Raw genomic sequence first — 17,756 nt, forward strand, 5'->3', positions numbered from 1 at the left:
TCCAGGTAGTTTAGTGCACACCTAAAACTAGGAACCGGACCAATTATCACCGGTTCCAAATTTTAGGAATCGGAAACCGCTCAAATGCGGCCAGTGGAAACGGTTCCAATGCTTATCCCTAGTCAATACACCTTACACAGGGGTTGACTATTCCTAGTTGGAGTGTAAGATAGACTAAGGAAAAGAGGAACTCTTATGTGAGATTAAAATTCCACCTTCGGAGGATTCGGTCCCTACGCAAGAGGACCTTAAAGTAACCATCCTTTTCAAACAGCGAAGAGATCGAAAATAGGGCACAGATGGTAGTGATTTAAGACTTAATTGAACCAATCGAAAACTATAGCCCTCAATTGCACTTCTCTGAAATTTTATGACTTAATTAAACCAATTGAAAATTTTTCGACTTATATTGAATTAAGCATGGCTTGCAGTACAAAATTTCCAAAGTCAAAACAATGGGACATCCTCCCCGTCGGTTCATTGCAATGAAAGGCCGGTTTTGAAAGCTGTGACATCCTCTCGATAGGGCTCATGGAAATCTAGGGCAGACATATCAGGACGAATACCTATCTTGCTCCGAAAAGTTCACTTGTTAAAAGAACAGAGGGAACCCATGGATCACAGGTCACAACACCTCCCCTTCCCTACAAGGTTGAAATTGAAACGTCCGACGGTAGTCAACATCAAACCAACTTCAAAGAATTGTGACATTCTACCACCCCGACAACATTAAGAAATTACAAAGTCACGAGTACAGCTTAACTCTTTATGGAAATCAAAATCTCTCATTTCCCGCTGAAGGTGCGGTCACTAGGGCACCTCCCCTAGATTTAAGCTTTGCATGTTCATTCTACTCGCCCTAGAATCATCTCTCAGTGAAATGAACCACATCAGGGAAAGTAGAACTCCCTCTCCCCGAAACAATGCAGGTCAGCAAGCAGTTAAATGACGGAACGGTCGAAACTGATGATTTCAGTGGCTGTGACTATAGCTGGAAAGACATATGATGTCGAAGTAACATTCCTTAATTAATCCTAGGGTAAACGACATTTTAGCAAATTATTTTACCAGCTGCACCCAACAAGAACAAGGTAAACCAATCTTGAAGACAATCCAATAGTGTCTTAAATACCAGATAAAGGAAAAATTCTGGAGTCAAGGACATCGAGCCGTTAAATAGGAAGCACAAGTTCTACTCTCCTGGTGCAGAAACCCCTTGCTTCAGTTTTTCCCTCTTCATCTTCTTTTTAGAGACTGGCTTCTTTTTCTTAGGAGGAAGGGTCTTTTGCGCATACACGAAAAGCAAATAGTTCCCGACAAGAAATATCAACAGAATCCCGACAACCAGCAGCAGCACGACCAATCCCGGGTTGAACCCTCCAGCATCTGCAGCCGCTTTTCCCTACATGACATAGTTTAAGTTATTTCTATATAAATAGATTAAAAGGGAGAAGATAACCACCTTTCATTCATAGCATTCTCTAGTTCCTTTTAACATGAGTTTGTATCTTAAAATGAGCATAACGACATTTATATAGGCATTCGTAGCTATGCGAGAAAGTTATTCCTGCCAACCCTCTGTTTGGAAGTACGGAAACGATCAATTTCATCAGGTAGATAGATTTGCTTCAATTCAAGTATATAAGAAAATGGAAAGTCTCTTTCTCCCAGATGAGCCAAGAATACTCATATCTGAGAGGATCATCAAAAGAAAAGAAGCATACAGCTCAGCATCAATCTAATAGTATAAACTAATGCGAAGGTGACCGAGCTTCAAACATCCAAAGATTGCCAGTTAAATGGCCTATTTGCAAACATCCAAGGCTTCATTTATTTAGGGGAAGGTCTTGGATTCAACCCATGACAGTCACTGAGCCACAGACAATCATACAATCCAGAAGATCAATAAAAGATAAGTAGCATGAGGCTAAGAATTGATTGACTAGTATAAACTCATGCCAGATTTCATGAGAACGAAATTGGGCTTCAAGCAAACAACAATTGCCAGCTAGGTGGCCTATTTGCGAGATTCTCTTTTTCTTGAGAAAGGTCTTAGAGACCTAATCCACGAAAGTCCCATGGAAAGATCTTAGATCCAACCAATGAAAGATATTGGCTTGAGTTTTGGAATCATAGTAATGATATTAGAACGAAGAAAATTCATCACAAAATTCACCACATTAGCCTTATCGGTGATCAAGCAACTTTAACATACTCTTACTTTTGAAGGGGAAAAAAGAGGCAAAAGCAACTGCCAGTCTTTGATTTTCCGATTTCAAAATTAAGCTATTGACAAAAGCTCTTGTATCAAGAGCAAATCTTGACTTGGAAATTGCCTAGAGAAGAAGAATGAAGAAAGGTAGGTAAAAGAATCCAAGAACACATCAAAAAGATCATATGCCGACAAATCAAAAGGCATTTTGGTTGTAACATCTCACTTTATGAGATAGCTCCTCAGTCATTCAAGCCAAACATACTTTCCAATTCCACCTATCGAGCAAAAAGGGCCCCCAGGGTAAAAAGAACCCCGAGTCTGCTGCCTCCTTCTGTGTACAATATTCATGTGTCCAATCTCTCCTCCATCTCCCTCTCTGTCTCTGGGTTCACAAAACCAGTCCAACCTCACAGCATTTCACTATTTCCATTAAAAAAATCCTAAGCCGAGAGAGAGAGAGATCGATCTTCCGTATTAAGAACAGACTCTCTGGGGTCACAAAACCAGTCCAACCTCATAGCATTTCACTAATTCGACCTAAATGGAAGATCACTCGGCTCAAGAACGAAAAGCTAAATTGTTTAGATCATGAATAGAGTATTGCCGATCTTCCAAACCATATTGCCTGACATAACAGCTGCATGGGCTCTTTCCCTCTTCCCGATATAGGGTTTCACTCGCTCTACCCATTCGTCTCCTCGAGAAGAATCAAGAGCGCATCCACACGTCCAATCCAAAGGAAAATCACTACTCCTCAAGCCATCGCAAGCGTTTCGCAATGGATTGCTCCGATCGATCCCAAGATTAAAGGGCGTGCATCGGTATATTCAAAGCCGGACCAAAACAGGCAAGAAACAGAGAACCCAAGAAGCGCAACATCGAACCCCAATCGAGCACCGCCGCGAATTCTCCACACAAGGCAAGCCCAATTCCCCACACACACACACACGCGCGCGCGTGCATATACGACTCGAAAGGCGAGACATTTACACTAGAATAAGCACAGATCTGCCAGATTCTATCGACAGAACCAGGGGGACTTCCCGATTGCCAGGCGCGCGCGCGCGCAAGAGAGAGAGATGGGGCGAGGGAACGCACCGTGCGACCGAACGACGGAGGGACCTGATCGGCGAACTCGAAGTCCTCGGACATGGCGGTCAGCGATCGGCGAGGCGCGGGCGAGATCGAGCCCCCAACCAAGAGGGACGGCAGAAGGTTCGAGAAACGGGAGGACGAGATCTGCGACCGTGAGGGGGAGAGGAGGCGAACGTTATTTGAATGCTCGGGGGGACAGGCAGGGGTCGGGTCAAGCCGTGACTTCCTGGGTTCTTCTCATGCTCTGACGGGGCGCTGCCGTTTTCAGGAAGTGGGCCCGTTTGGGCCTGTGCGTCGATCCAATTTGGCCCATTATTGATGGGCCCGATGTTTCTGTCCCTCCCAAATCGCACGGATTGGATTGGGCCTAGCTCAAAGATGGGTCTTTCAAGTACCAATAAATCTAGGAGGGGGCCAACAGTCACCTAAAATCCCGAACTATGCCCGCCTTGACACGTTTATCTTAAACCTTTTTTTTTTTTTCCTATAACACGAAAAATCCCAAATTTGTACCTCTGTGATGCATTTACCTTCCTTCAGAGTTTCGTTAATGAAAACCGCTAAAAATCTGGCTACATGGACACCGAAACTAAACGGTGTTGACATGGCGCCCCACGTGGCTTAAGTGAAATAAAAATAACGTTTTGGCTAAAAAATCAATTTATAGAGCCTTGACGGAGGATGATAGAACCTTGATGGAAGACAAATATGTTATATATATAAAAGTTGGGGTTTTTCATGTCGCAAGAAAAAGTTTAGAGTATATATGCCACAGTGGATATAGTTCATGATTTTCTACACTCTTCTTGCCTTTGCACATATTGGCAGCAATCAGCCTAAGCCAAGGGAAATGCCACCAAGAGAAGAGCGGAGGACGCTGTTCTTGGAGGAGCAGAAGCAATTCGCTTAGCTTTGCAGCCATCCCACGGTATCATTTCCAATACATTAGAGTGTGGCTAAGTCGAGGGTTCCCCTACTTAAACTATCGAAAGACCGTCTTATCAGGCTTCTCTCTATAGGGGCTAATATCTCTTGCCACTTTGTGACTTTTTCCCTAAATCTAGATGGGAGTCATTAAAGTAGTCCACTTTATCTATCTTTAGATATCCAAAAAGGACAATGGACATCCTATAGTTTCTAAGAGATTATAGATTCTATACTAATTTACCCCTGGCGACCTTGTGTGTTTTTCAATAAGTAAAAAGAGCGGGGAGAAAATACCGGCGGCACTCCTCTTTTTAGATATTATTACAAAGGTTCCAAACCCACTAATGATCAATCCACTCATATGAGCACGAGCCCATCCTTGCAGCCCTACCGAAATACTAAAAGTTAGGAGTTTCCCCATAAAATTTCTAAAATTGTACTTGACGCTTTATATTCTATGTCGTAGTTGTCTCTAAGTAGTGGTCCATAGATCATCATGGCGTAAATTAATATAGTTAAGAAACAAGTTGCTATTCTTCTTTTATAACTAAAGGTTTGTCTAATTATGTTTAATAATCTTATAGGCCATTACAAACTGGATTGAGCATGCGCTATGCTTGTAGATCGACAGTTATCTCAAGAAAGAAAAAATTCTTTTCACACGTTTGTTCGGGCTTTTCAGAAGTAAACGGAATAATGATGGTGGAAATCTTTAAAACCTATAACCATTCATCACTATAGTCTTAAAAGTTTTCTTTTTGTTTTTAAATGCTAAAACTTGTGGCCGTCTTTCTGTTAACTCTGCAATTTTGTCTTGGATGGAAAATCTATGTGACATTTTTTATACTTTTTATTTTTTGCCCGAGTGGCGCTCTCCACGTCACAAAACACTAAAAAAATAACAGAGACTTAAATTTTTAGAAAAGAAAAGGAAAAAGTGGCACAAAATTTGAGCGAGGCAACCACTAGGATTTGCCCCAGTAGCCACCCTTCCTACTTGAGAAGGGAAGGTAGGGAATTTGATTCCTCATTTTCTCGGGGGGCTAAGGGTGGGAACGTTTAGTTTCAAATGTGGGTTTCGATTTTCACGTCCTCCAAAGAGCCAGGGCAAAAATTTGAGAAAAAGTTGAGAGTTATAATAAAATAGACCAAAAAAAAAAAATCTGAGCGAGGCCGAGGTGGGGTGCAAGATGAATGGGTGACATTTATCGTATTACCTTCTTTACTTTATCTTCTTTATTTGAAAGCGAACCCTCATCGGGCCACCGGTGAGCACCCTCACCAAGAGTAGGCGAGGGCAAGGGCCCTCGGTTCATGGCTATGGCAACCCTTGCCACCACCAACCAATGGTTGACCACCTTAGTCGCAACTCCAGTGACTCAGTGAGGGGTGCGGCCCTCGCCCCTTTTCGGCTCTTCTTTACGATCCCGTCACCCCGACCCTTTTTTCTTATTTTTAACTTTATTTTTCTACAATTTGTAGATGATTTCTAGTTTTTAATTTTATTTGAAACATAAAACAAAATGAGTAACACCAAAATGACATCTCATTTTATGTTAAGTGACACCTTCTTGGACTTTAACAAGCTCCGTCGTTTAGATAACAGCCACATGGACAAAAAACGAATGAAAAATGCTAGCTTGGATTTTTCAGTCACTAAAAGGTGACGCAGGTAACAGAAAGACTAATTCGAAAAATTGGCAACCAGGTTTAGGACTTATCTAACTCAGAAAAGGTTTTCAAAATGATAGAGATTGATCAACACGAATTTTAGGACTTTCACTGCATCTCAAAGTAAAATGCAATTTTTTTTACTTTCCCGCCAAAATTAAAATATTTTTCAAATTCCAAAAAATATCATAAATCTATACATGAATTGTGTGCCAACATCATTTATGTATTTTGAAAGTTCCGAGAGCTTAAAATTTTGATGTGCACTATAAGATTTGAAAAGGTGAAAAGTAAAAATCACTCCAAACAAACTTGACTGTTTCATGCAATGGTAGTGTTGAAAAGAGCGAGAAACGAGACAAAAGAGCCGTCATTACATATTGATGGGTAAGTTAGACACAATAGTTATACTATTAGATATCACTTAAGTACTGCTCTCTCTATTTTTCTATCCAAATTGAAAAGAGATTGATGGACAAATATTGTACCATCATTATATATTGATAGGTAAGTTAGGCACAATCATTATATTAGGAGAAACATCTAGGCCGTTACTACATTTGATGACTGTGATTTTACATGAAGCGAGTGCCTGCACGAGATGACAAATTTTTTTTTTCCATTATGCTCCAATTGCTTGGCTTGGAAGCCAAAAGGTGCAGTGGCCTTGACAGGAGGAAGATGCAGAGGGACATTTTGATGATGAGTACGTGGAAATTTGAGAGTGAGCGCCATTCATAGGATGACAAAAACAGCTCCCACGAAAAAACGAAATGATTTAGACAGCCCCATCATTGTCTTAATCCTCATCACCAAGCCATTATCGAGTGCACGGTTGGTGATTAATTGATTGGTCATATGCATGAGTTCCATCATGTGTCTTAGTCTTGATCGAGGGCGAAATCCCCACCGGCCCACAAATATAAATAAAGAAAGAACTACAAAATTATAAAAATTATCAACATTAACATCAATCGTACCACGTAGGACAGCCGGCAACTTTCGCTTGCTCATAGTAGAAAAAAAAATTATAAAAAGTTATAAATAAATTCAAATATTTTTTTAAAAAAAATTGGAAATTATCCACATCAGCACCAGTTGTGTCATGTTAGATGGCCGGCGTTCACATCAGAAGGACTATATTGACAAATCGTCAAAAAATTTAGGACCAAAGTGGCCAAATTGAAAAGTACGGGACTGAATTGACATCCGTACAATAAATTTTAGAACTTTTTTTTGTAAACCCCCCTCCCCCACTCTAATATCAAATATCAAATCCTTATCCGTATTCACAGCTCGTGCTTACTTGTACTAATTACTTCAATAAATCAAATAAGAAATTCGTACGCAAGAAGTCTGCCAATCGCCGAACGACAGTCGAGATCCGCGATTCTCCTTTTATATCTCTCTTCCCTCTATCAAAACCGAGCCCTAAGTTTGAATGAAGCCATTTCCGTCGATACTTAGGCACCAGCCTTATAAAAAATGTCAATGAGGACAAGATCCTCAATTCGCCCTAGCTCACGGATCGTACCAAACATGATTTGGACAACGTGTGTCCCCCCCATGTCCTTACAGCATCGAGCTACCGTGGCAAGGCAACCGAGAGCCTACCAAGGAAAGAGGTGACTAAGTTAAGGCAGAAAAAACAACACTTCATATTTTCGTTTTTCCTCCCCCCGCCATGTGATTGTGAGCGTAGTCAAACTTAAACCCCAGATTCGCTTGAGGTGTTGGTTGGTTTGCCCAGTCCGATGTCTCGATTATTCGTTGGGGCACATGTGCATTGGGTTTTGAGAACATGTTCATGGGAAATCGTGGGCTCTTTCCTCTTTATTTTTTCTGGGACGAGAGCATTTAGAAACCCTAAATTATACTCACCGTGACACGTTCACCTTTAAACTTTTTTTCCCGTGACACCAAAAATTACAAACTTGCACCTGTGTGACACATTGGCCTTCTATCAAAGTTTTGTCAATGAGAACCGTTAACAATCTGTCTATATGGACGCCAGAAAGCAAACGGTATGGATATGACGCCAACGTGGTTTAAGTGAAATAAAACCGACTTTGTTTTTACTGAAAAAAAACCATCTTATGAAATCTTGACGGAGGGTAAATATGTCACGTAAGTACAACTTTAAAGTTTTTCATGTCACAAGAAAAAGTTTACGGTAAATATGTTACGGTGAGCATAATTTAAGAATTTTTTATGTCAAAAAAATCCATGTTAAATGTGTCACGCTGAATACGATTTAGGATATTTTTGTGGCTTTTTTTCCTTCCTGTTTTTTCTTCTTTTGATGGAATCGATCGCCATTTATGCATATGAAACACAAGGAGAAGAAGTAGCTGGTGATTACGACGATTCACTGACACGCTGCGTTGTAGCTGGGCCAGCAAGCCAGCGAGCATCCATGAAGAAGGCTCGCAAGTGGTTTGAGGAATAGCTGGTGTCGCTGTTCTAATCCCCACGCAGTCTTTGGCCATTCTATTGTGCATGTGATGCGAAGACTATAGCTCGATTAAAGATTGAAAAATTAGGCTCCGTTTGTTTAGCGGAAAATGAATGATTCGGAAAAACATTTTTCTAAAAATGTGCTCGTTTCATCTCCACGAAAATATTTAGATATAAATTGCGGTCGATGACGAAAACATTTTTTAATGACCGATTATTTCAAGCGATACATGTAACTATTTTTAAGAAGATATTTTTTCAAATCATTGATGGTTCTGCGAAACAAACGCATACTTATTGAAGTTGCTATAAGATCGAGCCAACCTTTGTTCATTTGGATGAAAAGGCGAATTCTATCTCTGCGAGTGACAAGATGTGCCCGAAAACAAGAATACAGAGTCCCATCGTCACTCGCACAAGCATACGAAATCAACGTGCGATCCGAAGACCAAATCAGAAAGCGCTTTTTGCTAGAAAGCTGAACTGGTATAGGAAAACAACGAGTCCTAAAGCGTGAATAACAATGTCACTTTATTTCTGAATTTAGGTTCTTGTGTAATTTCTCAAGGGACGGTTCCCCCCGTCATACCACGTCGTATCCAAGTTAATCTATCGTGATTCTTATATAAAATATCGTATCAAAAAATTATCTTAAAAATGATGCGGTCCATGGGCAAGAAATGTGAGGATTACATTTTTGCCCCCGATTTTTTTGGGATTGTGGCAAGTTGCCCCCGTACGTTTCGATTTTTACAATGCGCGCCCCGGCTCTTTGAAACTTGTGGCAATGTGCCCCCTAACTTTGACTCCCGCCAAATTTTTCTTACATATCTGATCACATGATTTGCCATGGAAGACATATCGATCATCGATCATCTATATACACATGAGAAAAAAAGAACATATGGACGACTCAAAAATTATTTCAGAATTGTATGTCGGTGTACATTTGGCGTTAACTCCTGTTTCCCGTAGAAAACTTTGATCACGTGCTCTCACATGCAGTACATTTCTGAAATTCGGGGGGGTAAATTGCAAAAGTTAAAACGTCAGGGGGCAATATGCAACAACCCTAAAAACTAGAGGGGCAATTTGTAATTCGCCCGAGGTCCTTTAAGTAAAAGTCATGATTCGGCGCATCAGATGGCATCTTTTCACTGCTGCTTTCCCCTGTGCTATACCTAGCATGATTGAATCAAAACCCTTTTTGGCCTTTCGAGAAGAAAAAGGAGAGAATTATTGAGGTGAAATGACCGCGGTAAGAAGAGAAGTGGGGTTTGGGTTGGCGGCTCATGGAAAGGTTAAAAGCGAACGAAATTGAATATGAAGCTAGAATTCTCCAGGACAATCCGCTAGCACCATAATTGCCTGTGAAAAATGGAAACCCATGTTTTGACGTAGGTACGTGCAAAATGGGACCGAACCGGTCGATTGAATCCGGTTCCCGAAAGTATCGGTCTAGTTCACAATTTCTAAAAGTGAAATCGGTTTGGGCGGTCCGATTCCCGATTCTAAAGAGGAATCGGACCGACCGAATCGAACCGACAACATATAACTTTTTGGTATTTGTTTATTTCTTCAAAAAAAGAATTAAAATGTGAAATAAATTCTAAGTGGACTTCATTGATAAAAATTAGTAAAATGTGAACTAAACCCTAAGCGAAATCCCTTGACATAAATTCATTGACAAAAATTAATAAAATGTGAATTAAACCCTAAGTGATCGGTTTCATTGGACCGGACCGGAAATTGATCACCCCCCCTACTTTGATGCTTTGAAAAATGCATGTAGGGAATGAAATATATTGGCCATACAAGGAAATTTTGGGTTTTTTTCTTTCTAACTTTTTTCTTTTATCAATAAAAGAAAGGAGGACTCATTTGTAACTTGGTGTATACACATACTTAAAGTTGATGAGCACCTCTTTGTCCTTTTGCTATGATTAATCATATGAACATAAGCCACACTTTAGCCCTTCCTTCCCCCTATGTCCTCTGGCTATGAATATCAAGTCTCAAGGTTTTTTTATTTGAAATTCATGGGGCACGGGCACAGACATCAGGTTACCTGGAAAAACCCACAAGACATCCTTTGGCTAAGTCCAAACTTCCGACCGACGCAGATGGGCAACGACCGAATACGACATTTATTTAATGGATAATTCCCACAACACGACAACTCACCCACGAGACTAATCCACATCCGAAAGGTACAAACTATAAGGATAATCAAATTAAGCAGCAGCATGATAGGAAAATTTTGTCCATGCATTTGACTTCATCGGTTCCTTTCTCTGTCTCCACCAGCCACAATATGGTCACTACAAAATTAAATTAGAAGGAAAGGTAGTAATTTAAGCTCTCTTTGTTTTGTCACCCGTCACTATACTTTACCGGACCTCTTACTCAAACGCTATCTTTTGACCTTATAGGGGGGGCATTACTTGCGAAAGCAACATCCCACCTCTCCACAAGAGTACAAAGCCCCATCCTTCAATGCCCCAAACCAAATGCCAAAAAATAAAAAAATAAAAAGCACAAAAAAAAATTAAAGAAGAAAATGACTCCCACCCATTCCTATGTGCACCAATTGGACTACAGTGCTTCCCTCTCGCTAAGAAAAGAGTGGCAAAACATGAACCTTTCAAGCACCCCCCTAAATAGATATCCTCATGTTACATGTTTATTACCATGCCTAGTACATGAACAAATGAATCGAATATATATGTTATATGTACCGAGTCGTAGAATACGTGGAATTCGATCTACCCAAAAAAAACCCACCTCCCGTCTATCAAACGATCTCGTTGCCGCCGCGGTAGTCGCCCTCCGAGGACGATGTCGAGATGGCGACCATGTCGTTGCAGTCCGAGACGCTGTCCTGCAAGCTCAGCAGGAGGTGCGAGGTGCTGAAGCTCATGGAGGGTTTGGTCCTCGGGACGATGGGCACTTCGGCCTCGCCCACCAGCATCTGGACCACGCTCCGCATCGCGGGCCGGGCCACCGGGTCGGGGTGCGAGCAGGCCAGCCCGACCAGCAGCACCCTCACCATCTCGCCCTCATCGAACTCTCCGTCGAGCCTCGGGTCGGCCGCCGTCAGCAGCTTCCCTTCCCGGTGCAGGCTCCAAACCCACTCCACCAGATTGCTGCTCGTCCCGACCTTGCCGGCCCCATTGGTGTCCTTCTCGATCGGCCTCCTCCCGCTGGCCACCTCGAGGACCACCGCCCCGTAGCTGAACACGTCGGTCTTCTCGCTAGCTCTCCCGGTCAAGAGATACTCCGGCGCCAAATAGCCCATCGTCCCGGCCGCCACCGTGGCGTCCGGCGACTTGTCGTGCTCGACTTGCCTAGCTAGTCCGAAGTCCCCTAACTTGGCATTGAACCCTTCGTCCAGCATTATGTTGCTAGTCTTGACATCTCTATGGATCACTTGGTTTTCGCACTCCTGATGCAAGTAGGCCAGCGCCGAGGCCACTCCTAGTAAGATCTTCCGCCGGTGCGGCCACGGCAAGGGCCACCTCGCCTCGAACAGCGCCTTGTCCAAGCTACCGTTCGGCATCAGATCGTACACCAATAGAATTTCGCCCTTCTCGTGGCACCATCCTTGGAGGCGGACGAGATTGCGATGCCGGAGCGTGCCGATGATCGACAGCTCGGAGAAGAACTCGTTCTTCCCTTGCGTGTTGTGGCTACATCTCTTCACCGCGATAATGTCGCCGTTCCCCGGCAATACGCCCTTGTAGACCGTCCCGAACGCGCCGTGGCCGATGATCCGGTTAGCGTTGAAGCATTTGGTGGCGGATTTTAGCTCCCGGTAGCTGAACTCCTTCGGCATCTTGATGATATCCGCGGCGAGGGACTCCGACTTGTTCGCCCGCTTGACCTTCTTGTTGTACACCCATATGAGAGCCCCGGCGAATAGAGCTAGGAAGAAGGCGCCGGCGGTGACGACGCCGGCGACGGCCCCTGGACCTTGCTTGCAGAGCTGATTGTGGCAGGACGTAGAGGGCGCCTTATTGCTCTCCTTCCGCGGAGCATCGGACCCCGAAGGGGCTACCGAGGGCGGCGGCGACGTGACGGAATTTGCCGTCGGGTTCATCAAAGTGGCGGTGGGCGCCGGCGGAGGCGGCTGCGAGGGCGACTCGAAGGAGGAGCTGAAGCTCCACCACTCAATGCTGTGAATCTCGGTGCTCCCCTGAGTCGACCCGGAGAAGCCGACGTACATGAAGTCGTTCACGTACTGGGTGAGATCGAGATTCATGGACAGAATCGGGTCTTTGGGCTTCAGATTCGAGTACGAAACGGACACGTTCAGGACGCCAGTCGACCCATCGAAGACGACCCACGCATTGATCAAGTCGCCGCTCTTGAGATCGACGTCGATCGCGCCCAAATCGCCGACCTGCGCCGACACCATGCTGTTCAGATCCAGGCCCACGTGGTTGCCGTTGATGTCCCCGAACCCGACGTCCATGAGGGTGTCGAACTCCACCGCCACGAAGCCGGCGGGGGACGCGCCGCCGAGGAGGCCGAGGTACGCGCCGCCTCCGCCCAGGGAGTCGTCGTCGGGGGAGATGAGGAAGGCGAGGCCGCCGCCGATGGAGGAGGGGTTGAGGTTGGTGACGGAGAAGGAGAAGAAGGTGGAGAAGCTCGCCGGGGGGCCGGCCCCGGGCTGCCGGAATCGCACGGGCTTCGAGTACAGGGCCCTCCCGGCGCCGGAGTTGGGTACGGCGAGGTCGCGCGTGAGCCGCACGCTGCCGTTGCCGAGGTGGGCGTCGCCGATGAGCTTGAGGCTGCTCAGCGTCAGCGTCCCGAAGTCGAACTCGGTGCCGCCGCCGCCGCCGACGACGCCGACCGCGGCAGCGCCCAGGAAACAGAGCGCGAACAGAGCGAGGACGACGCGCGAGGAACAGCCGCGACTTCGACCCCACATTTTCCGAACCCCCTTAGTGATCCGCCATTGGAGAGGAGCCGGGTGGTAAAGATCTTTCGGCTCTGCAGCAGGAGGAGGAGGAGGAGGACGCGAAGAAGAAGAGGAAGAAGAAGAAAGACGGTCCAAATCAATCGCGGGAGGAGAGAGTAAGATGAGAGATAGAGAGAGACTTAGAAGGGTGTGATACTTTGCCTTTGAGCTGGATCAGAACGAAACGTAGGGAAAACTACAAGGAATCCAAAGGGTGTGGGGGGATTGGGAGGAAGGGGAGGGGACAGGTGGACCGGCGGCGCGACACGTGTCCCCCCGCAACGGTCCTTTTTCCTTTCCTCCTCCTCCTCATCCTCCTCCTCGGGGCGTAAAAGGAAACTCCCCTTTTACTTCTTTGTTTTTTTTTTCCCCTATTCGACGAATTAAAAGATAGATAAAATAAAAAATAAAAGGGGGGGGGGAGATGATGATGGGGGGCAGTAAAAAAAATTACGTCTTTCTTTGACTTAGTGCGATTCCCACTTGCGATCCGTTGCGCTGCGCCGCTTGTGAATTTACCGAAACGCCCACGCTGTGTTTTGCCCCTTTTTTCCCCTCTCCTTTGCGGTGGTGGTGGCCCGACGCGACAAGCCGTTGCGTGCGTATGTACGTGTGTGTGTCTGACGTAACTACCGGTACAACGGCTCTATCTATTACGGTTACTGTTGGTGCGGGGTATACGAACCGGCGGTTATGTCCCCCCCCCGGTCCGAACCCCAAAAAGCCGGTCCAGCTGCTTTTAAATACCATCCGGATCGTCAATTATACGCGTCCCCATGGTGAGATCCACGCGATCAACGGTCCAAATATGTTTAATCTGCACGGTACATAGGCCATGTAGTGTTTTTTTTTTCTCTTTTCCAAATTTGCTTCCTTTTATCGATTTGATTGAAATGGCTTTTGTTTTTTTTTATTTTTCGCAAAAATAAGATTCCCGCCTTTTTAATCTTTTTGTTCAGCACAAAGTATTTCAAAGTATATATATAATTGATAGATAAAGCCACTGTAAATGTCGGACTTTAAAGACCAATAAAGATTACAGGGGACTTAAGTGAGTTATGTGAGGTTTGGTGCCGGACTTCGACCATTTTGTAATTGCTAGTATGAATTAAAAGTAAATTATGTCGAATCTACTCAACTTAAGGGTAGATTTTTTTTTCTCATAAAAGCACAAACTTTCATTCGGCAAAATGTGGCCTGAACCTTTTTTGTTTTTTTCCTCATAAAAGCACTGACTTTCAGTTAATACCCAAATTTGGCCCCGTCAAATATCCGTCAACTTCCAATTGATACCCAGAATCGATCGGTAGTCTATCCTTGTGGAATAATCGTAAATTTTTGTGCACGGCATAAAACAGTTGCAGTTTTCATGCGTAATATTTTCAAATCTGTAAAAGCTCTGTTTGATATTCAGTTTATACATATCTTGTGTGAAACACCCAGTACAATGTCAAGTAAACTTTTTCTTTACAACACATATCAAGCTAAAGGTAGAATTTTAGTTTCTGGGTCACATGAGTTCCTAGCAATTTTAGTTCCTGTGACATTCCCTCATTTCTGTTGCTAGGTACTTCCTGGCAATCTAAGGGTGCGCATGGAATGCATTCCGGAACAGAATGGCGTTTGTTAAAAAAATTTCGAAATGCATTCTGGAGTGATTTTTGCATTCTGGAATAAAAATGCGTTTGTTAAAAATACTTGATTCCAGAATGCATTCTTGATTTCAGAATGAGTTTTTGGCAAGAAAAAGAGAAGCTACTTTTTGTAGCTTCTTGATTCCGGAATGCATTCTCCCTATTTTCTCACAAATTTTTTTTTTTCAGAAAATGCATAAAAATTGAAAAATTTTAGAAAAATTCATAAAAATTTCCAGAAAATAAAAAAAAGTTAGATTTCGGGAAAATATGAAATTTGGTGAATTTTTTTTATAAAAAAAAAATCAAAAATTTCAAAACTTCACAGAATAACTTAAAACACATGTGGCCACCCACTTTGAGTGAAATTTAAATTTTTTGAGGTGCCCAAAAAAAATCAAAAATTTCAAAACTTCACAAAATGGCTTAAAATACCTGTTGCCACCTACTTTGAGTGAAATTTAAATTTTTTGAGGTGCCCAAAAAAATATAAAAATAAAAATTTTCAAAACTTCACAAAATGGCTTAAAATACTCGTGGTCATCCACTTTGAGTGAAATTTAAATTTTTTGAGGTGCCCAAAAAAAATAAATAAAAAATAAAAAATTTCAAAACTTCACAGAATGGCTTAGAATACCTGTAGCCACCCATTTTGAGTAAAATTTAAATTTTTTGAGGTGCCCAAAAAAATAAAAAAATAAAAAAATTCAAAACTTTACAAAATGGCTTAGAATACCTGTGGCCACCCACTTTGAGTGAAATTTAAATTTTTTTAGGTGCCCAAAAAAATTAAAAAAATCAAAAATTTCAAAACTTTACAGAATGGCTTATAATACCTGTGGCCACCCACTTTGAGTAAAATTTAAATTTTTTTAGGTGCAAAAAAAATCAACAAATCAAAATAGATTTCTGTTCCAGAAATCAATTTCTGAAGCAGAATTAATCATGTTTTACCAAACAGATTTCTCCTCCAGAAATTAATTTCTGGCTAGAATTTCAGAAATCAATTTCTGGCAAGAATTTAATTTCTGGAGCAGAATGGTTGCCATTCTCATCCTAAATGTCTGGGCAAAGCAGGCCCTTTTTTCCACTTTGGTAAAATTTCTTAGGAATTTAAACGTTTGCTCTTTGCCTCGATACTTTCTTGTTTGTACCTACTGTGTCAGACTCCTCAGAAGTGCCTTGCTCACTTCATGCGAGAGTTGGTCAGAACAACCGACTTATGATACTTTTTCAGAAGCCAGCAGTAGCTGAAGCCTTGCAGAGTCGTATCTGTTCGAATTATTTATTGACAGATGTTGAATTTTGGTGAATTTTTTGGGAAATCCCAAATTTACTTTTCTCTACTCGTATATTGCTGGCATAGTTGCCGCGGGAATACTAATTACTGTTGCAATATAAGTTTATTTTTTAAATTGAAGTATATGGAATGCTCATTAGTTTATTTGTTTTTATTTCAAAGAAGAATGACAACATTTAACATCTTCTATTGGTGTAAAGTCAATGGCATATTGAGTATGCGTAATCAGCAGGTAAGCTGAACTTAGTAGCTAGTCCAAAATCCTTGCGCACGATGATTAAATGATCAATTTTATTTTCTATAAAAATTTGATTCTATAAAAATTTTATAGGGTTCGGGAGTGTCTGAACAGGCCGGTCTAGAGAAGGTCCAGTAATTACTTGGATGCTATAATCATCTTAATCTCAAAAGAAAATACCTTATTTGGACATATCATCAATTGTCTTACCTTTAAGAATAACATCAATTAAGGAAAATATTGCCCTACGCAAACTCCACTCGATCAGTATTCATGTTGAATCACCATTTAAAGATATTGATTAACCTAGTGACATTTGAGTCTTAATATATCAACTTTATGACTTTTTATCGACTATGATTATTAAATATATTGATGAAGTAACCAAAAAAAAAAAATCACGTAGCAAACCTTTCCTTGAGTCATCTAAATCTTTTGGCAAGCTTTGATACACAATAGTTTCAACCTTGATGAAAAATATACATACGACTTACCACGTTGCTTTTATAGCCTCCCACGATCTTGATGGAACATAAAAAAAATCTTAGTTATAGATGGATGTTAAATATATGGTTAAAATTGTGCAAAAAGTCCTCAACCTATAGAATTGGGTCCTAAACCTTTTCACTTCTCGCTAATTGAATCCATCCGGTTAATTTTGGCAAGAAATTACAGACGATGACAATTTTTATTAATATTTTAATATTTTTCGATTTTTTTATTTTTCTTTGCTTTTTGTCTTTTTTTTTTCCTCCCCTTCTTCCTCCTCTAGATGGTTATCGAGCCTCGGCAACTGGCCAGTGGTGAGGGCTAGCGTGGTCGACCTCACCTAGCCGTGGTGAGGCCAAGCCTCGCCATTGCTGGGTGAGGCTCGACCTCTGCAACCCTCGCCCCTGGTTGGTTGCCAAGGCCTAGTGACCGGCTTGAGGAGAAGAAAGGGTAGGGAAAAAAGAGAAAGAAAAGAGAAAGGAAAAAGAAAAAAATCGAAAAATATTATCAAAAATAATCGACGTCAGCGCCACATAAGCCAGCCGACGTCCACGTTAGTGATTTCCTGTCAAAATTGGCCGAATGCATTTAATTGGCAATAAGTGAAAAGGTTTTATGACTTAATTGGCAAAAATGTAATAGATTTAAGACTTTTTATACAATTTCTCATGAATCTATGCCTATAATTATTTTCGTCCAACACCTAAAAAATTGGCAATTTGAAAAGTCATAATCACTAAAATCTGACCTCCTAAAGCTCCATCCAT

The 17,756-nt window shown here is 42.4% G+C and overlaps 2 protein-coding genes across 2 annotated transcripts; both read right to left on the reverse strand.

The window, feature by feature from the left end:
- Positions 1-1,085: 1,085 nt before the first annotated feature.
- LOC115674200 (DNA-binding protein S1FA) lies at positions 1,086-3,503 on the reverse strand. Its single transcript, XM_030596543.2, has 2 exons — positions 3,314-3,503; positions 1,086-1,402 (listed from the first exon to the last, which is right to left on the reverse strand). The coding sequence occupies exons 1-2, from the start codon at positions 3,365-3,367 to the stop codon at positions 1,193-1,195; spliced, it is 264 nt and encodes an 87-aa protein (XP_030452403.1). The 5' UTR covers positions 3,368-3,503; the 3' UTR covers positions 1,086-1,192.
- A 6,986-nt stretch (positions 3,504-10,489) lies between these two features.
- On the reverse strand, positions 10,490-13,361 carry LOC115674139 (L-type lectin-domain containing receptor kinase VIII.1-like). The gene has a single exon (XM_030596475.2). It carries the CDS (start codon positions 13,296-13,298, stop codon positions 11,160-11,162), a length of 2,139 nt encoding a protein of 712 aa, XP_030452335.1. The 5' UTR covers positions 13,299-13,361; the 3' UTR covers positions 10,490-11,159.
- Between the last annotated feature and the right edge of the window lie 4,395 nt (positions 13,362-17,756).

This window comes from Syzygium oleosum, unplaced genomic scaffold (genome assembly GCF_021117445.2).
Source record: "Syzygium oleosum isolate NSW1041296 unplaced genomic scaffold, Sole_v2.1 Sole_v2.12, whole genome shotgun sequence".
Taxonomy (NCBI): Eukaryota; Viridiplantae; Streptophyta; class Magnoliopsida; order Myrtales; family Myrtaceae; genus Syzygium; species Syzygium oleosum.